The sequence below is a fragment of the Hemitrygon akajei genome, chromosome 12, assembly GCF_048418815.1.
Source record: "Hemitrygon akajei chromosome 12, sHemAka1.3, whole genome shotgun sequence".
Lineage (NCBI taxonomy): Eukaryota > Metazoa > Chordata > Chondrichthyes > Myliobatiformes > Dasyatidae > Hemitrygon > Hemitrygon akajei.
The window spans coordinates 50805200-50828582 of NC_133135.1; the positions used below are offsets into that span (position 1 = coordinate 50805200).

Here is a 23383-nt window from a genome sequence, read left to right on the forward strand (position 1 = left end):
CTATCCTGCCTGTTACTTCCTCAAATAATTCCAACAGTTTTGTTAAGCAAGATTTCCTCTCAAGCATGCTGACTTTGGCTTATTTTATCAAGTATCCTGAAGTGGCTCCAAGCACCCTGAAACCTCATCCTTAAAAATGGACTGTAACTTTGTACCAATCATTAAAGTCAGGCTAATTGGCTATAATTTCCTATCTTTTGCCTCCCTCCCTTCTATGTGGAGGTGGGGTGACATTTGTGATTTTCCAGTCTTCCAGAACTATCCCACAATACAAAATATCTTGGACTATCACTACTTATGCCTCCACTCTCCAGCTACTTGTTTCATAACCTTGGGGTACATCATTTCACAGTCGTCCAAGTTAAATTCCATATCAAAGTTTAAAGTAATCATATATATATATATTTACTGTATGATACACATATGTTTCCATACACTACCCCGAGATTCATTTTCTTTCAAGCATTTACAGGAAAAAATACAACAGAATTTTACAAAATGCTATACATGAACAGACAAAGACTTAATTATTAAGAGTTAACGTGCAAGAAGAAGTTATCTATGCGGATTCCCTTCCCATATTTCCAGTTGATCTATAATCCTGTTGTAACTTGAGACAACTTTTGTTATTGTCCACCATATCAGCAATTTTGGTGTCGTTTACAACCATCCCAATCATGCCTACATTCTTCAACAAATCATTAATATTTGTGAACAAACTATTTCCTGGTGGGTTAAATTCGACCAGGGAACCAGCACCCTGGTGAGTTGAAATGGAGCATGGCAAACCACACCTGGTGAGCAGGTATGTGATTTCAAAATTGTTGCATTATTAGAGTTTTGTAAAATGGTATCTCGAAACCTCCAGGGAGATTTCTGGAATGTGCATTTATTTTCCTGTTCCACAAGACTAAACACCTCTCATTAAGTAATCAAAATTTCTGTCTTGAAGAAATTCATTTAAGTTTAATGTGAATAAATGATTAAAAAAAAACTTAGCATTCTGTTTTTTTAGAAGCAAACAGTGGATATTGTTATACTTGCTGAAGTTACCCCGTTTAGATTTTGATACTACTGCCCAACTGTTGTCATATTACTGAAATTCATCTGTTTTGGTAATTACAAATTTTTGTACACATCAAATAGCAACAGTTATGGTGATTCAGCTGCTGGAAACACTCTCAATCAAAAGACAAACACGATTGACTATAACTTGTATTTGTGGGAAACATGCCATTGAATTAAATGAATACCTAATCATAATAGAGACACAACTGGGACGGCGCGGGGAGAGAATTGACAAGAACCCCCCATCCATATCAACTATTTAAAATATTCATTCATTATGTGTTGTGTCATAACACATGGGTGATCATGGTCTTTCCATAATCATGATTGCTCTTGGCAAGTTTTTCTACAGAAGTGGTTTGCCATTGCCTTCTTCTGGGCAATGTCTTTACATCATCCATTCAGAGATTGTCTGCCTGGCAACAGTGGTCACATAACTAGTGATATGCACCAGCTACTCATATGAGTATTCACCACACGCTCCCATGGCTTCATGTGACCCTGATTGGGGTGGGGGTGGGGTTAAGCAGGTGCTTACACCTTGTCCAAGGGTGACTGCAGGCTAGCAGAGGGAAGATGAACCTTACACCTCCTTTGGTAGATACATAGCACCACCCCACCACACTTTTAAAATACATAATTTGCTTATTCTCTTCTAATCTTCCTGTCTTAAATTCAACCTGTTAGATGGGGGGGGGGGGTTTAAATCAAGCATTGGTAACCAGGAAGGGGTTTCATTTTTCTAATTTTGGTCAACGAGTCTGACATCTGTCATTGGGAAAATCAGCAGGACATCAAGAAGAAAATGGCAGAATACTTAGAAAATTTTCATACAATCAAGCAGCATCAATAGGTCTTTGTGATGCAAAAATACTTTGAGAATGCAAAGAGCTAGATGGATGAAGGAGAACTAGTCCATACAGTGAAATCCACATTCACAGCCGTTGGTAGTTCAGTAAGCAACATTGTTTCAGAAGTTTTAAAAAATCTATCAAAATTGATAGGCCATGAGTGCAGTTCCCCTTTGAAAAACTGGAAGTGGGGACACCGTGCCAGTCTACAGGTACAATTGAAATATCAGAGGCCTTAGACTTCCACTTCCACTCCTCCTGGTGAATGTACAGTCTCTGAAAAATAAAACTGAAGATTTTCAGAGCAAGATTGCTGAACCAGAAGGATATCAGGGACTGCTGTGCTGTCTGCTTCACAGAAACATAGCTATTGCCCGCCATTTCAGACGCAGCACTGCAACTCAATGGTTTCACCATTCTCTGCAAAGACAAGACAGCATGGTCTTTTAAAGGCAGAGGAGGCAGAGTATGTTTTAAGATGAACTCATTGTGGTTCCATCTCAGTCCTGGTCATCCGACTTGGAAAATCCAGTAACCAAACATCATCCATTTTATCAGCTATCACCCACCTCAGGCCAATGTCAGGTAAGCACTGGAGCAGCTGAGCAATGTAACAAGCAGGCACAAAGCTGTGCAAAATGATACTTTCCCTATTATTGCTCGAGATTTCCATCAGGCCAGCTTGAAGAAGTCTCCAAGCAACTACCACCAACATATCGGTGCCCAAGAAGAGTGTGGTAAATTGTCTAAATGACTATTGCCCAGTGGCACTTACATCACAGTGATGTAAGTGAGACTGATGTTGAACCATATCAGTTCCTGTCTGAGTGACAACTTGAATCCACTCCAGTTCGCCTACTGAAAGCAACAAGTTTACAATAGATGCACTCTCATCAGCTCTTTGCTCTTCATAGAACCCTAGAACATCTGGACAGCAAAGATGCATACATCAGGATGCTCTTTATTGATTACAGTATCACCCCCTCAAAACTAATCAGTAAATGCCAAGACCTGGGCCTCAATACTCCCTTGTGCAAATGGATCCTGGATTTCCTCGCTTATCGACCCCAGTCAGTTCAGATCGGCAAAAATATCTGTCCACAATCTCCATCAGCACAGGAGCACCACAGGGATGTTTCCTTAGGCCCCTGCTCTACCTATAACTGTGTGGCTAAGTACAGCTTCAACACCATATGCAAGATTGCTGATGACACCACTGTTGTGGGCTGTATCAAAGGTGCGCTGTATCAGCATACAGGAGAGAGATTGAAAATTTAGCTGAGTTGTGTAATATCAACAACCTCTCATTCAGTGTCAATAAGACCAAAGAACTGATAGTAGACTTCAGGAGAGGGAAACCAGAGGTCCATGAGCTAGTAAACATCGGAAGATCAGAGGTGGAGAGGGTCAGTAACATTAAATTCCTGGTTGTCACTATCTCAGAGGACCTGTCCTGGACCCATCATATAAATATAATTATGAAGAAAGCATGACACCACCTCTTCTTCCTCAGGACTCTGCGGAGATATGGCATATCATCAAAAAACTTGGCAAACTTGTACAGATGTGGTGTAAAGTGTGCTGACTGGCTGCGTTACGGCCTGGTATGGGAACACCAATGCCTTGTGAGCAGAAAATCCTGCAAAAGGTAGTGGATTCAGCCCAGTACATCACAGGTAAACCCCCCCCCCCCCCCCAAACCATGCAACACATCCACATAAAACGTTGCTGTAGAAAAGCAGCATCCATTGTCAAAGATCCTCACAACCCAGGCCATGCTCTTTTCTCACTGCTGCCATCAGGTAGAAGATACAAGTGCCTCAGGACTCGCACCACCAGTTCAAGAACAGTTACTACTCCTCAGCTATCAGGCTGTAGAACAAAAGGGGATAACTACACTCATTTAAGGACTCTTTTATGTTGTTATTTCATTTTCTTTATTTATTGCTATTTATTTATATCTGCATTTGCACAGCTTGTTTACAGCTCCTGGTGCTTATAGTTTACAGATCCTGTTTACAGTTACTGTTCAATAGATTTGTTAAGTATGCCCACAAAAAAAAACTCAGGGTTGCATGTGATGACATATGTTGTATATACTCTTGTTAGTAAATTTTACTTTGTACTTTGTACCTGTGGAATCAGAGGTGCCACACTTGGCCACTGTTATATCACCATCAAGAACATTTACTGTGCCATCCCATGCCCGCACTTTGGAGGTGTACAGGTGAGGACCAAGAAGGTATAGTCAAGGGAGGCAAAAGACCACATATAGGGCTGCTTTGAGTCAGTGGACTGGACAATATTTAAGGATCCACCTTCAAGTCTGAATGAATATGTCACAGTTGTCACCGACTTCATCAAGACCTGTGTGGGTGAGTGTGTGCCTTTGAGAACATACCAAGCATTACCAAATCAAATGCCATAGATGAACCAGGATACGTGTAGTTTGCAGAGGGCTAGATCTGTGGCATTCAGGACCAATAACCCAGAACTATATAAGAAGTCCAGGTATGATCTACTGTATTGGAGGGGTAGTGACTGTCACGTGACAACATTGCCCATTAGCTGGTCGGAAGGCACACCACCTACCAATCAAGGTTTGACCCCTCCTCGCCCATCAATGCACACCTAACCACTGGCCCCTTTAATTAGCCTTGTACTTGGCCTCGGGCAATTGGCCTTTGTAATCAGCTTAACTCTGTTGGCACCGAGCCATTGGCCTTCCTGCGAATTACCTGGGTGGGACTCTCCGGCCTTGCTGCACTATAAAGGGTGCCACGCGTGCTGGACCCTTTCTCTTTTTTTTGCAATCCCTGAGGGACCACCCTGCTTCACTCCAACATCTTGTACTCAACATCAGTAAAACCAAGGAATTGATTGTGGACTGCAGGAAGGGGAAGTTGAGGGAATACACCAGTCCTCATCAAGAAATCAGCAGAGGAAAGGGTGAACAGTTTCATGTTCCTGGATATCAGTATCTCTGAAGATCTATCTTAGCCCCAACATATTGATGCAATTACAAAGAAGACACAACAATGGCTATACTTCATCAGGCATTTGAGGAGAATTTGGTCACCAAATACACTCAAAAATTTCTACAGATATACCATGGAGAACATTCTAACTGGTTGCATCACCATCTGATATGTGGGCGGGGGGGGGGGGGGGTGGGGTAAGGACGCTGCAGAGGATCAGAAAAAGCTGTTGAAAGTTGTAAACTCAGCCAATTCCACCATGGGCACAAGCCTACTAGCGTCCAAGACATCATCAAAAGCGATGCCTCAAAAAGGTGGCATCCATCATTTAGAACCCCCATCACCCAGGACATGACCTTTTATCATCAGGGAGGAGATACAGGAGTCTGAAGACACACACTCAATGTCCAGGAATAGCTTCTTCCCCTCCGCCATCAGATCTCTGAATAGACAATGAACCCATGAACACTACCTCAACTTCCTTCTTTTTTGTACTACTTCTTTAATGCAATTTTCTTTTTTATATATACTTATTGTAATCTATAGTTTTTTAATTATTATGTATTGCAATGTACTGCTGCTGCAAAACAACAAATTTCACAACATATCTAGTGATTTTAAACCTGATTCTGATTCAGTGCATTTGAAGCACCGAAAAACATAGATTGATCTGTCACATAAAATATAATGGCACTGGGAGTAATATATTAACATGGCTGAACTAGCTAATCAAGAAAAAAAATGAGTTGAAACAAATGAACTATTTTCAGACAGCAAACTTTACTAATATGGTGCCTGAGAGATCAAAGATGGAGCCTCAGCTATTTACAATTTATACCAATGACATCGTTTAAAGTGCTGAGATTTACTGATAGGAATGCAAGAAGGGTGCAAAAGGGTAGGCATGGAGGTAAAGTTTGCTAGAGGGAATATAATGGGGAGAAGTGAGAGATTATCCAGTTTGGTAGGAAGAACAGAAAATCAGAACGCAGTACACAAGGATCTGAATTTACTTGCACACAAAACACAGAAGGCTAGAACGCAGCACAGCAAATAATTTGAAAAGAATTTGGAATGTTGGCCTTTCTTGCAAAGTTGGTGGAGAATACATGTAGAAGAGCATGTTCACATTGACGAGATGATACTGGGAATCCTGTCTACAGTTTAGGCTTTCTTATATTTACTTTGGAGGAAGCTCAAAGTTCATTAGTTGACTCCTGGGAATAAAGGATTAGTTTTTGAGGTGGTTAATTACTTGAGGCATAACACCATGGATCCTGGGCTCGTAGGCCTTCCCTAAGAACATGTAAGCACCCTTTTCCTCCCTCAGTTGCCCTTTGTATGCCAGACAGGTTTCAGAAAGAGTAACTAAATTAATCTCCTCAGTTCTCTGGCGATGATCACTGTTTTCCTTTATGGTTGATCACAGGTTGCACTATCTATCCTAGTCTGTACATTCCAGGCTCCAAAAGTCATGTTTCTTTTTTGTCTGACCACATATGGTGATCCCTCAGGGTGCAGTAATCCAGTCAGGAGGTTTTGAGGAAGGTTATTTTTAGGACTTCTTATCCAGCCTCTTCCTCAAGTAGGGTAAGCAGACCGGAGAGCCTTAATCATGGGCAGCTACCACACGATCCTTGGCAGATCACAGTCAGGGTCCAGCTAGAGGTACCACAGATCATGACCTTCACAGCATGCCAATGCCAATGACAGGGAAAATAGTGTGAACAAAGTCAACCCTTGTACTTGGCTTTCATAGATCTGACAAAGGCATTTGATACAGTAGACAGTCAAGCTCTCTGGCATGTGCTATTAAGATATGGCTGTCCTGACAAGAACTTATGAATACTGCAGCTACTGAATGATGGCATGTCAGCCACAGTACTCAGAAATGGTGGCACTGAATCAGAACCCTTCACTGTGAAGACAGGAGTCAGATAGGGCTGTATCACTGCACCCATCCTATTTGCTGCCATCTTTATTGCTCCTATCCTTCACTTCACTGGCCAAGACCTACCACAGGGAGTCTTAATCGCGTATAGAATGAACAACAGGCATTTCAACCTCAACCAGCTCAAGGCCAAGAACAAGGTCAGCACCATCGCTATTATGAAGCAGATGACAACACCATTGCAACATGTTCTGAAGGAGACATCCAATGTATCCTGAACGTCTTTGCCAAGCAATATAGAGCCTTGGGTCTTGTTTTGAATATGAAAATGATACAGGTCCTATCTCAGCCACTGCCCAACCAGCAATTTATCCATCCCTCCATAAAAGTTGATGATATCGCCCCTGAAAATGTAGACCACCTTCCCTACCTTGGCAGCATTCTCTCCTCAAAAACAGATAGAAAATGACTCAAGAGATCAACCACCATTTGAGTAAGGCTAGTGGAGTCTCTTCAAGATTAAGAAAATGAGTCTTTGAAGATGGAGACTTACAGGTCCAAACAAAACTTTAGTCAATAGAGCAGTTGTCCTTCCTACATTATTATATGGAACTGAATCATGGACCACCGGCAATACGCACCTGAAAGCCCTGGAATAATACTACCAAAGAACCTTACAAAAGGTTTTGAGGATCAGCTGGAAGGACAAAAGCACTAACACCAGTGTACTAGAGGAGGCCAACATGAACCATATCTCCAGCACGATAAAGCAGCACCAACTCTAATGGATAGGTCATGTCATCCTGATGCTTAACTCACGTCGCCCTAAGCAGAGCCTTTACTCCCAGTTGAAGGAAGGTTAGCAAACCCCTGGTGGGCAAAGGAAACACTTCAAAGTAACATCCAAATCAGCCTGAAGAAGTACAGCATTAAGTCTAAACATTGGGAAGACATTGCACCTGGAGGAAATCTCTGAGAGGGAGCTGTGCTACATGAGAGTAACATCTGCTACGCCGCAGAGAAAAAGCAGCAGCTGCGGAAGGAGAGAATGAACAACCAAATGACCCAACCACTAACCACAGCCATCACTTACCCGTGTCCACACTGCGCCAGAATATATGGATCCCAGACTGACACTGATAGTAGATGATCAGCCATGATCTCAGAATGGCGGTGCAGGCTCGAAGGGCCGAATGGTCTACTTCTGCACCTATTGTCTATTGTCTATTGACATCTACAGTCATCTGAGGACCACCAAATAGACAACTCCTTAGGAGAACATCTTACTCAACTTGAGCAATTGTACTACAGCTACTAGATGAGATCCATATTCAGCTGCAAATTTGAGAATGAGAGGTGATCTTATTAAAATATAAGATTCTGATGGGATATTTCCTTGGATGCAGGAACCCAGAAATGGAAGGCATAGTTTAGATCAAAGGGCACTGGTTGTTCAATTAAGATGGAGATGAAACAGAATTTTTTTTTTCTTTTACGCAGACGATCATGAACCTTTGACATGATCTACTCCAGATATCTCTAAATGCAGAATCATTGAAGGTATCAAGGACAAGAGAGACATGCTTTTGTCCATGGTGTCCTTTCTTGCCATAGAAAGTAATAAAGTTAGACTAGTTCTGATTTTATTGAATAGAGAATGGCTCAAGAGGCCATATGACTACTTCTGCTGCTATTTCTTAAGTTCTTATGTTTTAGTAATCCTGTGCTACTAGAATTCAGCTATTTGTTAGGAGACTATGATTCAACAGGTGATTCAAACATGTACATCCTTGCCTTTCTCAATAAGCCGAGCACATGAGAGGGCCTTTGACAGCAATACTAAATAAATAAGACAAATGCCAAAAAATCTAATCACATTCCAGTCACGCCCATTGTTCTCTGAAAACTTACATCTTCAATGCTGCAAGGAAAAAGGCAAGTATTACTCTCCCACTTAGCTGTTCTGAAAAAAAACCACATTAAAAGTAAAACAAAAACTTCAGATATTCTGGATTAGCAGAAAACAATAATGAAACAGACAGCAACCTTAAGTCTAATAAATCGGAAAAGGCAGCTAATGAAATAAAATATGTCAGCACACATTGACAAAAAGAAATGACGTCAACAAAAATCAATCAAATTGGCAGTTAGAAACACATTTTATACAATATTTCAGAAAACTTTGTCATTGTTTCAAACAAAAGCTGTAAAAGGCGTCTTTGTAACACTAAAATGTACCTACCATGCCCTTTAGGGTAGGATCTGCTAAGGGAGATCTGTTACCATGGAAATCTGGCCAAACATGTAAATCTTCTGTTAGCATGCCCACAGCAGAGCACTTTTTAATGGACTCCAGGTGACAGTTTAAGTACATATAGACATTCTTCCCACTAAAAGAAAAGAAAACATTCTGAAATCAACCATTTATAACTATAACATTGCTCAGTAATAAGCCAAGAATAAAACTGGTCATTTAATTGCTGTCATTTTGGGAATAAAATTATATGAGATTTTTTAACATTGAGATTATATTTGACATTGAAAAAAAACGTAAGAGCCCATGTTTACACTCTAAAGTCAGTGAGGCACATTTAAGGCAAGTATGCAAATGCAAATATGCACAAGAATGAAATACAGTGGGTTCCCATTAATTGATCATTGAGACCATTACATATTGACCCAAATAGCCAACGTTTCATGGAAATAGTTGAAAAGGTATAAGAAAACCAAACTATTCTTTAACTTAATAAAAAATCATGTATTTAAATGAAATACAGAACAAATTAGAACATTACCAGAAGTACTACAGTAATAAAATACTGCATATTAGTTCTTAATAGTTATTGATGATGGAATTTATCCAGTGTATGCTGCTACATTCTTTTGTTTGATTGAACAAAATCAGCACAGACCTAGTTCAGATAATGGACTGCCTTCATACAATGCTTTTGTGATTGCAGCCTCCAAATCTTAATTTTCATTGTAACATTCAAGATGAGTCTCGATACCTTCAAACTCTTCATAGTCCTAACATGTTGAGGTAGTGAAATTGTTTCATTTTCACTCCTGGACATCTCTGGCATCTCCAAGCCTGGATGCTTGAAACCACAGTGAGCACATCAGTTCTGAATTGTCTTACTGCTTATTTCTTTCCAGCTATCAGTGACAAAAATATCATTACTTTTTGAACAGAAACACACGCAGCTAGCACTATTTAAAATCTGTTCACTCTAAGCATTGTGTAGTGTCTAACGGCCACGCATGTGCACACAACTGATGGCTCGGCAACAGTGCCTGTCCCAATTAAGTGGCAAGGTGTCCCAAATAAACAAAAGGAATCCAGATATTTTCTTAATTCATGTTTGTTCTCCAAGAAATGTCCTAAATAAGTGGCTTCCCCATTTAACTGATGGCTCAATTAATCAGAATCCACTGTGTGTCCTCTGTGAAGTGTCTTCCCTACTGTTTATTTTAAAATGTTCAAATTTATTTGAAGTTGTAGTATTTAAGATGATATCTGCTTCAGACAAAAATTCTTGCTGTATTTAAGGAGTTATTCTAGAAATGATTATTCATACTTATTATCCTCTCAATGAATTGACAAGTTAGTTTGTTGATGAATGTTCCATTTTTCAAACAACCCAACAACCATCCTACACCCAGCACTAATAACAATGGTAAAGGCACATCGTAACCTGGATTGATTAAAAGAGAACTTTATTCAGACAGGAGGAAAGAAAACAAAGATAAAAAGACTGGCAACCCAATTTATATCTTACTTCACCAGTTTTTCTGTCTACTGACCTGCCTGACACAAAAATTAAACAGTTCGTCTTGTGTAATGTGGTATAAACTGAGAGAAAATACTTCAATAAAATAGATAAAAATATCCAACTTATAATCAACTACAATAATTGTGAACATTGTATTAAAGTGTTTTGTAACTGTGAAGGCTATTGCAGGCTAATACACTTTAAGATGTTGGTTAACAAATGCGTTAAATTTGTTAACTGCATTTCCAAGAGTACAAAATCCTGGTGCACAGGGTATTCAAATAATTCAATTTTTATTATTATAGGGATCTCAGAGTTGTAGATAAGTCTCATATCAGTCCAATTTTCACTATATACCTTTGTTTACATCACTGCGGAAAGACTTCTTTTGTATCGCGTGCTGTTAATTGGTTTATGATTTTCAAGTATATGTATGTTTATTCAATCAAAAAATCTAAAATAACTGAGAAATCATACCAAAGTTTACAGCAATTTCTATGCCAATTTTGCAAAAAAGCACAAATGCTAAATTTTCTGCCATCTTCTGAAATGTAAAAGTCATTTGAAGTCAAGGAAATTGTGATACTTCATAGTATATTCTTCAATTAATTCTTCTTTTTGTAAGAAAATTAAATTTGAAGTCACCAAATCAACATTTATACATGACATTTTAAAAAAGTAACAGCATAAATTATTCATCTTTTAATTATTTTAAATTATGATGACATAATTGTAGTTATCAGTTACAAATGAAATAAATACCATTTTTTTCATCAACACAGATGACTTGGGATACTCAGGTATGACAAAATTTGGCAAAATTCACTTATTTAATAATTTTCTTCATCTTCTGTGCAGGAATTGGTATTATACTATACACTTGTGATATGTAAAGGTTTTCAGGAAATTCTGGGTCATGAGTTTTAATTGTGCTATCAAGGTTCAAGATTCAAAATAGTTCATTGTCATTTTTCAGTACACAAGGGTAAAGGAGAGTGAATTGACTGTTATTCTGGATCTGATGCAGCACAAGAACACAATAAATATAAAGAACACAATGAACAGAAATACATAAAGTTAGCTTATATGCATAGACCATATATACATAAAGTGATGCTAGGAGTATCACATCAAGTACAGATTACAGATTACATCAATAATGTAGTGGTGGTCGATTGGTTAATGTGTGGAATTGTTGGTTAGCCTGACAGCTTAGGGGAAGTAATTGTTTTTGAGTCTTGTAGTCCTGGTGTGGATTCTGCACAGCCTCTTCCTTGATGGGAGTACTACAAACCATCCATGAGGAAAGTGGGTGGGATCCTTCATGATGTTTCTGGCATTTTTCCAGCATTTTTCTGTATATATGTCCTTTATGGCAGGTAGGCTGGTGCCGATGATGCACTGGGCAATTTTGACTGCCTGTTGTAAAGCTCTCCTATATGCTGCATAGCTGTTTCTGTACCTCATGGGCATGCAGCATATTAGAATGCTCTCAACTATACATCTGTAGAAGATCATGAATATTGACATACATAGTCCAGCTTGCTTCAGCCTTCTCAGAAAGTGGAGATATCGGTGAGCTTTCTAGAGTGTGTGGAATGTTTCCTGAGGCCATGAGAAATTGTGCAAGATATACACTCCCAGAAGTGAACGTTGCAGTCCAGGTTTTCAATAGCGTACATGAAAAGTACCATTGATAATCCTGATAATTTTGCTGCTATAGGTACGCACTCAGGAAATTAAGTGAGCATTTATTTGTGCCTGTTTTTTATCCTTAATTGTAAGAGGTAGCATTTAAATTGATCGTGAGAAATATAGGAGTAGATCAAGAATGAAAGTAAACAAAGTGGCCAAAAATAATCTTTAATGTAGATGCAATTGGAAATTAAGACTATCAAGGTCTTCTATGTTAACTCACTCCCATGAATTGGATTTAATGGTATGAGGTGCTCCTTTGGAAAATAAACAAACAGCTCTCAGTCTTTCCCCAAAGAAGTTGAATTCACATACATGAACAGTGGTTGGAATTTTGGAAATGTATCGTCCACAGGTCTAGGCAAGTATTGAGAAGTACTGTAAATTTAGGGATGAATACTGACCTGATTAATAAAGAGTAAAAGACCTCATAACTTATTCATGAATAAGGTTTTCATATTTGGTGGAATTTACTGACAGCATAAATTCTTCAGCAGATACTTTGAACAATCACAAAAGTTCAAAGGAAACTTATTATCAAAGTACATATATGTCACCATATACAACCCTGAGATTCATTTTCTAGTGGGCATTCTCAATAAATCCATTATAGAATAATAACCATAATAGAATCAATGAGAGACCACCCCATCTGAACATTCAACCAGTGTGTAAAAGACAACAAAATGTTCAAATATAAAAAGAAAGAAATAACAATAATAAATAAATAAATAATAAATATCAAGAGCATGAGATGAAGAGTTCTTGTTCTTGTGGGATCATTTCAGTGATGGGGCAAGAGAAGTTGAGTGAAGTCATCCCCTCTGGTTCAAAAGCCTTATGATTGAGGGGTAATAACTGTCTGTAACCTGATGGTATGAGTCCTGAGTCCTCCTTTGTGTCATTACTACCACTCTTGTTTGCATATATAGTGAAGTACAAGACTAAAATGCACCTCCTATTTCTTCTGAGGTAAAACCATACTGTAAAATATTACATACCATTTAAGTTTAATAATGTATTAATGTATATATTGAACTACATATTTTAAATGGAATTTTATCAGTGAGTCACACTGCACTATTATCACAGAAATAGGCACAATAGCACCTCACACTTATCAGCATTAAACTCCATCTGCCATCTTTCAGCCCACTCTTCTAATTGGCCTAACTCTCTCTGCAAGCTTTGAAAATCTACTTCATTATTCACAACGCCACCTATCTTAGTATCATCTGCATACTTACTAAATATAAGATATAAAGATATAGGCCATAGTATTGTATATAACTCACATGCAGCACATGCTATACAATTTTTGATGCTTAAAGTTCTCACTAATGCCTTTCCATGGATGAGTGAATACATTTTTCACTCACAAGACACTTCAAGACAATTGCCATGCTCTCCTCCCCAACCTCTCAATAAGCTTCACCTAAACTAACATCAAAGTCCCACTCACCAGCAGCAACAGTGTGTTCTGAAGAGATTGTTCATTAATCACCAGTTATTTGATGATTTACAACTCCAGCTTATTACTATAATTCAATATGCCTGGAGCTTTCAATAGTTGACTGAGTTGTTACAGACTGCAGGGAGGGTGTGGCAGGTATTGATGGAGTTTCTTCACAAATTATTTACTTCTAAACATTCCTTGCATAGACAGAGGGCACTCAGGGAAGGATAAATTTTTGAAACAGGCAGGAGGAGGAGGGGAAAATGCCATATCTACTTGAGGAATTGGGGAGTAGTTCTCTTTCATGTCCAAGTTTTACTGAAGACGTTCTGAACAAACCCTGCTGCTTGTGCAGACACAGTTATAACCACAGAGCTGCAAGAACTACAGCAATGAGATTACACGCCTCAGGCTCCTTCCAAGGAGGAACTCAAAGTTTATGTAACACCATGCTATTTGCTGTCTTTTGTCTCTCTCTGTAGTAAGAGAGCTGAGTACATTTTGTTGTGATCTGCCGGAGAGCAGGAGGTGAGAGAGCAGCTAATGCTGCTAGGATTGCAGTGCACCTCATGTTGCAGTGTGTCAGTAACTCTGTGCAGATCAACTGCACTGAAACAGAGATTCACTCCCTTCGTATAGCTGGAGTGTTCTATGCAATAAATGAAGCAGACCAATGCCAGAAGGCAGGCAGCAGCCAGTATCTTCATTCTAATTGTAGTCTACTGTGCCAGCTGCAACTTTACCTAGTAAACTTGTCTGTTGGGCGACAAAGGCCCTCTGTTACTGACATGGTGGAATCCATCTGAGAATAACCCACACACGCATCATCCATACATCGATAGTTATCATATAATATAAATGCTCTGTAGCAGTTACCTTGAACTCTAAGTATCACAACCATAAGCAATCTATCACCAACTCCACAGTTAGCAGCTAAAGATCTTAAATATGAAGAGTAAGACAGGAAGCAACCTAGCTGCTATCTTTCTGGCCGATAGTTATAAACAGAACAAAGAGTAATACTGATTACTGCAAGCTCACTTTCACATTCACCAACAATAAAACATCTTATGTTTCCTCTCCTACTAACCATCACAACATCTGATGGCATACAATTGAATTTAACAAAGCACTGAGGTCCTCATTTCAATCACTCTGCTCCACTGGGTAGGCCACTGTATCTGCATACCTGACATCAGCCTGCTAAAACAGACTCTATTCTGAGCCCTTGATAGGGAGAGATTATCAGGTACAGAGAAGTTAAGATTTAACAAGATTCAGATTCAAAGCCTCATTGAGAATACACACATCTGCTCTGATACTTGGAAATCCCTGGTCTTTATTGCTCAGAGTGGTGAAGAAGCATTTGGAATGGTATTGAAAATCTCAAATAAATGCATTGGAGCACACGTTGGCCAAATCAAAGGTGGTAACAAATCGGCATATAGGAGGGAGATTGAAAATCTGGCTGAGCGCTGCCACAGCAATAACAACTACAGAAGGAAGAAGATAGAGGTCCATGACCTACTCATCATTAAAGAAATGGATGTATTCAGTAGCTATAAAATTTCTTGCTGTTAACATATCAGGGGATCTTTCCTGGAACTAGGATATGTGTGATCACAAAGAAGGCACTACAGTGCTTTTACTTTCTTAGCAGTTTGTGTAGATTCAGCATGTGAACAACTTCGACAAACTTCTATGGATGCCCCTCTAAGCACCATTCTCTATGAACTCTGGAGACTGTCATGCGTGAAAATCCCAGGATATCAGCAGTTTCTGAGATATTCAAACTATTCCATCTGGCATCAACGATCATTTCACTTAGATCACATTTCTTCCCCATTCTGATGTTAGGTCTGAACAACTTCTGAACTGCTTGACCTAGTCTGCATGCTTTTATGATTGGCTGATCAGATATTTGCATTGACAAGCAGAGCTACCTAATAAAGTGGCCAGTGGATCTGTAGATCCAGGCTTTAAAGGAATCAGAACAAGGTAACCAAATAAGAAACAATCAGACAAATATGGAAATATGTGAGTTTATCCACTTAATTAGAACAAACAGAATGATGAATATGTTTTAAATGCTGACAGAATGGTATATATTAAAATTTAAGGAGCATGAGTGCCTTTGTACTTAAGTTAGAAAGCTAATACGTAGATACTATAGGGAATAGCAAATTGTCTGTTAACCTTTATTGTAAGGGGAACTGAGTATAAGAATAAATATAGGGAGAATAATATAGGGAGAAACCACAGCTGGGGTATTATGTGAAATTTTGTTGTCCTCACCGAAAAATTCCCAAGACTAGTTCTTGGAACTACGGTTCTGTCATGTTAAGAGAAATTAAATTGGCTAGGCCTTCATTATCCAGAGTTTAGGAAATTAACCTCATTGAAATGCACAAAGTTCTTAGACAACTCTACAGCAGAGATGTGAGGACAATACTTTCCCTGGCTAAATAGTGTAGAACTATGATTCACAGATTCACCACTGAGTTTAAGACCATAGGAGCAGAATTAGGCCATTCCATCATGGCTGATCCTGGATCCCACTCAACCCCATACACATGCCTTCTCGCCATATCCTCTGATGCCCTGACTGATCAGGAAACGATCAAGTTCTGCCTTAAATGTACTCATGGACTTGGCATCTACCACAGTCTGTGACAGAATTCCACAGATTCACTACTCACTAGCTAAAAAAATTCCTCCTTATCTCTGTTCTAAAAGGTCACCACTCAATTTTGAGGCTCTGCCCTCTAGTTCTGGATAGCTCCACCATAAGAAACATCCTCTTCACATCCACCCTATCTAGTCCTTTCAACATTCAGTAGGTTTCAATGAGATCCCCCCCCCCCCCCCCCACATACATTCTTCTAAATTCCAGTGAGTATAGACTCAAAGCTACAAAATGCTCCTTATATGTTAACCCCGTCATTTCTGGAATCATCCTTGTGAACCTTCTCTGGACTCTCTCCAATGACAACACATCCTTTCTGAAATATGGGTCCCAAAACTGTTGACAATACTCCAAGTGCAGCCTGACTAGTGTCTTATAAAGTCTCAGCATTATCTCCTTGCTTTTATATTCTATTCCCTTTGAAATAAATGCCAGCATTGCATTTGCCTTCTTTCAATAGACTCAACCTTAAATTAACTTTCTGGGAGTCTTGCACGAGGACTCCTAAGTCCCTTTGCATCTCTGATGTTTGAACCTTCTCCCATTTCGATAATGGTCTGCACTATTGTCCCCCTTACCAAAATGCATTATCATACATTTCCCAACACTGTATTCCATCTGCCACTTTTTTGCCCATTCTTCTAATTTGTCTAAGTCCTGCTGCAATCGCATTAATTCCTCAGCACTACCTGCCCCTCCACCTATCTTCGTATCATCTGCAAACTTTGTCACAAAGACATCAATTCCATTATCTAAATCACTGACAAACAACATGAAAAGTAGCGGTCTCAATACTGACCCTGAGGAATGCCATTAGTTACCGGCAGCCAACCATAAAAGGCCCCCTTGAATCCCACTTGCTGCCTCCTGGCTGTCAGCCATTCCACTATCCATGCCAGTATCTTTCCTGTAACGCCATAAGATTTATCTTGTTAAGCAGCCTCATATGTGGCACCTTGTCAAATGCCTTCTGAAAATCCAAGTAAATGGCATCCACTGCTTCTCCTTTGTCCACCCTGCTTGTCGCTTCCTCGAAGAACTCTAAGATTTGTCAGACAAGATTTCTCTTTACATAAACCGTGCTGACTTTGACTTATTTTATCATTAGTCTCCAAGTACCTCAAAACCTCATTCTTAATAATAGATTCCAAAGATAGGCACCTTTGGATTGAAATGAAGTCAAGGAAGGAAGTGAAATTTATCAAAATTCATGAACATTTCAAAGAGCATGAAGCAGTATCAATATAGCAATCAACATATTGGAAAAGTAGTTGAGAGAGGTGACTTGAGTTGAACTACAACAATATACAGTATGATCCATATGAAAACACTGATGTGGGGAGGACTAATAAAGTCCATCTTGCTTACTTAGTGAAAGTGAATAAAGTCAAAAGTGAAATTGCTTAATCTAATTTCAGCCAAAGGATGACAGAAGTGGACAGGGACTGGTTGGGCCTTCATCAAAAGAAGAATTTTTTAAAAAAGGCCAACTCCAACTGTCCTAATGTTTAAATAGAACTGGATGTGACTGGTGAGAGAAAAAGTTTAAAGCGTATAAACAAGAAATTATTAAATACACAGAAAATGTTGGATGATTTATAAAAGAAGATTTGAACATATTTATATGACAATTACATGAAGCATGATCTCATCACATTCATATTACATTGGACACTTAAGAGTTCATTATGGGGCTGCAATTTGGAAAATTAATGTCTCAAAGAAAGTTGCTAATAGGCCTATTATTTCCTGATCTGCTTTCGTTTCATGGAGACAGCTATGTTAGGAGTATATATTCTGAAAATTGGTCTTCTGGTATGCTTCACATGCCATTCTTAATATATGAAGACATATACATAAGGTCATTAATTCCTTTTGGAAATGCTAGTGAAATAATGCTTAGCATGCTCATATGACTTTTCCTTGGACATTTGTATGAATGCTATACAAACGTGCTGTGACTAAGCCTGTATACCATTTTAGATCAAAACAACATTTTATTCTAACTTCAAAACATTTGGATATGAAATTCAAATTGTTGTGATTATAATTTGCACAAAACATTGGTCTTGCCAATCAAACTCATGTCTTAAAAAATGGTTCAAAATATAACTACAGTCGGCTCCCCTTATTCATGGGGGATTGGTTCTGAGACCCCCCGCGGATACCAAAAACGCAGATGCTCATGTCCCTTATTTAACCTGTCTCAGTGTGGTGGACATTAGGACCCAGTGGCGCACTCTGAATCCATAGTGTTTCTGTTCACGAAAATAATCACATCACGATTGAAAATAAGGTGGAAATAATAAAGCGATAGGAAAGAGGTGAAACGCCACTGGTCATTGGAAAAGCGTTAGGCTACAGTCGGCCAATAATCGGAATAATTTTAATTGAGCATGTGAAAGGCCCTGCCCTGATGAAAGCTACAATTATTACTAAGCAACGCAGTGGTTTAATTATTGAAATACGTATGTTTTTTTAAGTGTTTTATATGCATAGAAAGGTAAAATATGTACTATATACTAAGAAAAACGTTTGACTAACTGATGCTAAATAATACCGGATGTACCTGTTCTGACCTAAAATCCGAGTTAAAGACGGACTCAGGAACAGAAGTCATTCATAACCCGGGGACTGCCTGTACTTTTAAGTCATTTCTAGATTACTTATAATACCTAATAAAATGTAAATGCTATGTAAATAGTTATCATACTGTATTGATTAGGGAATAATGACAAGAAAAAATAGTCTGTACATGCTCAAACAATGAGTGCTGGAGAGAGAACTTCCAGGTTTTCCTGATCCGCAGTTGGTTGAATCCGCGCATGCAGAATCCATGGATAAGGAGGGCCGACTGTACATAAAGAAAATACAACTTTGAAGCAAACTTATACTGTATGCTGTATTTTGCAATGAAGTACACTTTCCTGCACAGTAGAAAAACTTTCATTCTGAGGAGGAGCATTCAATAACCTTTTTAACCAGGCTCTAAGAGTGAGACAGACCTGGCCTTGGCTTTGGACTCCAGCTCTGGCAATGCAGCATGACTTTTAACAACGTGTTCTATCTAAGACAAAAATGCACATAATAGAAAGTTGTTAGTTTTCAGAATACATAAGATCTGTAAAGTTCAAATAATTATATGCACTTTTGGCTGATGAATGGAGAATTCTTTTGTGTGCTTTTTGGAAGTGTCTTGAAGTTTGTTATAAACAATTTTTCATGTACAGCACAAAACTAAGTAGTTTTCTGGTTGAATTTTTGAAATTTAGGATCTTTGAACACTTTTGAATAAGTAACCATATTAAGTTTCAAAATGAAAACAGCATATTTACAATATACAATAATGATGATTGTGTGAAGTGGATTGACTGTTACTATGTGTGAAATTTGAGGGATTTATCAATGTACATGAGCCAATCTTCAAATTCTTTTTGTTTCATTGGTGCCAACAATGATTCATATTGTTCCATCAATCATACCTAACATAATTTAGTTCAGCAAAATCATTGCTCCATTGGTTGAACTCTTATGTCTGCCATTAGAAAAAGCATTGTGTTTCAAGACATTGTCTATGGATTGAGCAAGCAATCTACATTGATATTCTCATGTCATACTTGTAATCTGATCTTTTTGATTCAGGTAGTTGAAGGACAGAAAATCTTCTCACATATTGCCATTATAACTTTAAAATCCAATATAAAAGCATTTATTTGTCTCCACATTGTTAATCCTGCTATTAAACTATATGCTTATGAGTTCAAGTCTCACTCCAAACCTTAAGCAATAATTAGTGCTGAAATAGAGGATGCTAGATTTTCAGAGTTTTATATTTTTCTGTTCACCTTTTAAGGTAGAAATCAAAGATCCATTGTCTCTACTTTAAAATCCTAGGGATGGCAAAACAGCATCTTGACCAACAATTCAACCTTAATCAATGGCTAACATGCTTGTTTAAATAACAATATTTTCCATTTACACTATATGAGTAATTTAGAACAATGTCCCAAGAGATTTCACAGGGCTATTAATCAACAACTGACACATTTTTATTTAGGCTTTACTGACTATCTTAAGAGAGAGGTAGAGAAGAGGAGAAGAGCTCAGGGCTACACATTTAAAAGCACGACCTCCTGCGGTATGAAGTTTAAAACAGCAGCATTTATAAGTACTTCAGTAAATGAAATGAAATTAAATTAATTTTCCTTTCACCATTTTATACTAACCATAGCAACTTATTTACATATTGTGTCAGGAAATGTAGAGGAAGCTTAACCCAAAAGCAGAACAGCAGAGACGATTTAGCAGTGAGCAATGACTTTAATGATAAACTACAAAGTAACAAGCCATGAGGGCTACAAAACGAGAGAAAACAGTTAATGAAAACACAAGGCAACAAGGTACCTGAAGATTAGGAGCAACTGATTAAGAGTGGCTGGTTCGATGTATGCATATGTACTGTAATGACAGTTAGGTTTAAATAGGCTGCAGGTGATGTTGGAAACAAGTGGCAGGTGATTCCTGTTAGCTGGGTGGAGACTGGGAAGTGCCTGTCTGTGCAGGCCTGACAGGACACCGCACCACTCCCTCCCTCCTAAGACCAGCATCCAATGGCCCAGAGTTATCCAGATGGGTCCAGTGGAACTCCTTAAGGAGTAATGGATTCAAGATTAAACTGGATCGCACCCAAGAATTCTCCTCCAGGCCATACCCTTCCCAGTCAATGAGGTATGCACAACTCATCCTCGATGATGTGAATCCATCAATCACTGAACCGTGTATACTGGACCAGCTTCCACCATCCAAAATTCCAGAGGTACAGTTATAGGTTTGGGTGGGTTGAGTGGTCCAAAAACAATGGGCTTGAGGCATGGAAGGTAGTTGTGATCCTTAGGGACAGTGACAGCTAGAAATGGTAAATGACCAGATTGCTATGATGGGTAATGTTGAAGGGATCAATGAATTGGGTGAGCGCTTGTAAGAGTGGGCGCACAGGTGTGGTTCTTGGGTCTACAGTCAGACACAGTCAGTCAATAAAGTACTCATTATTTTATTATTATCATCATCATCATCATCATCATCATGATAATAATAAAATAATGAGTACTTCATTGATCCTGAGTGGGAAATTATTTCGTTACAGCAGCAAAATTTAAAAACACACTGAGCGGTGTGCAGACCTAACTAATAGTGAAGTATAGAATAATAATATACACAATAATAATTCACCAATGTGCAATAATGTGTAATAATAATGTACAGAACAATATCGAGTCAAGTCAAGTCAACTTTTATTGTCATTTCAACTATAACTGCTGGTACAGTGCATAGTAAAAATGAGACAACGTTTTTCAGGACCATGGTTTACATGACACAGTACAAAATCTAGATTGAACTATGTAATAAAAAAAACAGAGAGAAAGCTATACTAGACTACAGACCTACACTGGACTGCATAAAGTGCACAAAAACAGTGCAAACATTACAATAAATAATAAACAGATATAAACAATATAAAGCAGACTATAGTATTATGATGTGTGTTCTGTTGTCACACAGAGATGAACTGTTGTATATGATTATTGCATTTGGTAGGATGATTGTCTGTGATGATCCTTGGTACAGCGGAGCTGAATGAGTCTGTTCGAAAGGGTGCTCTGCTGCTTATTCAGTAGGTCATGGAGAGGATGTGCCTGATTGTCCATAAAAGTTAACAGTTTGTTTAGTGACCTCCTCTCCACCACTAACTCAAAAGAGTCCAGATTGTAGCCAAGGATGAATCCAGCCTGTTTGATGAGTTTATTTAGTCTTTTTGCTTCACCAGCACCGATGTTGTTCGCCAAACATAAAGCTGCACTCACTACAACAGACCAGTAAAAGATCTCCAACATCCTGCTGCACACATTGAAGGATCTCAGCTTCCTTAGAAAATAGAGTCTGCTTCTTGTAAACAGCCTTGGTGTTGGTTTTCAAATCAAGTCTGTTGTCGAGGTGAATACCCAAGTATTTATACTCCTCCACCACCACAACTTCTTCTCCTAGAATGTATACAGCATTCATCATAGTCCTCTCCCTCCTAAAATCAATCACCATCTCCCTGGTTTTGGCAACATTCAGGAGCAGGTGATTCCTTCTACACCACTCCACAGACTTGTCCTCACTCCTGCCCATCTCTGATACACCCAACCACTGCAGAGTCATCAGAGAACTTCTGCAAGTAACAAGACTCAGATTTGTACTGAAAGTCTGAGGTAAACAGTGTGAACAGAAACGGAGCTGGGACAGTCCCTTGTGATGCTCCAGTACCACTCAGCATCATCTCAGACTGAGAGCTACCCAGCTGTGCAAACTGAGGTCTATCTGTCAGCTAGTCAGTAATTTCAGAGATAGTGGATTTGTCTATGCCCACCCTTTGCAGATGGTGGTTAGCTTGGCAGCAAGAGGTGTGGCTGACAGCTAGGTTGATCCTCTGTGCCCTCTTCCAAGCATTCCGTCATTGACAAGCCAGGGTCCTGGCGGATGGGACCTCCACCACCGGCTCCTCCATTAGTAGCTATAAAGCCCTTCAAAGAGTGACATATCCTTGGCAAAGCAGGTGTGTAAATTGTGGGAAACCTTGGCCCAACACGGGTACTTCTTCCATGTGGAAGGGGTAGAGGTGATGAAGCATCACAGAAACATCTCCACATGCTGACTGGCTCTTTCTAATTGACCTTTGGTCTGCGATTGCCAGAGAACAAGATGTGTTGGTGGTCAGAGGACAATATCGGTGAGATGCGGAGGAGGGAGCAGAAGCCTTGCTAGAAGTGAGAGTCAAAGTGTGGACACTGGTATGACACAATGTCCTGAAGAAAGCTGTGGAGGCGAACTACAAGTTGGAGAACCAAGTCCATCATCTCAGCTTCTGAAGGAGGCTTGGGAAGGGCAATGAGGTGGCCTTGAAGAACCAGTCCACAGCATGATCAGCATGGCGCCATCAGCAGAT

The 23383-nt window shown here is 39.1% G+C and overlaps 1 protein-coding gene across 6 annotated transcripts in view; it reads right to left on the minus strand.

Moving 5' to 3' along the window:
* Window positions 1-23383, minus strand: part of fggy (FGGY carbohydrate kinase domain containing) — a 311433-nt gene that overhangs the window by 98878 nt on the left and 189172 nt on the right. For all 6 annotated transcript variants that reach the window (XR_012101045.1, XM_073063082.1, XM_073063081.1 and 3 more), the window contains 2 exons: window positions 19404-19465; window positions 9031-9178 (listed from right to left, as the gene is read on the minus strand). Coding sequence is in view for 5 of the 6 variants with exons in the window: in XM_073063082.1 (XP_072919183.1) it covers window positions 9031-9178; window positions 19404-19465 (210 nt within the window). In the remaining variant the exon portion in view is untranslated. The remainder of the gene's footprint in view (window positions 1-9030; window positions 9179-19403; window positions 19466-23383) is intronic.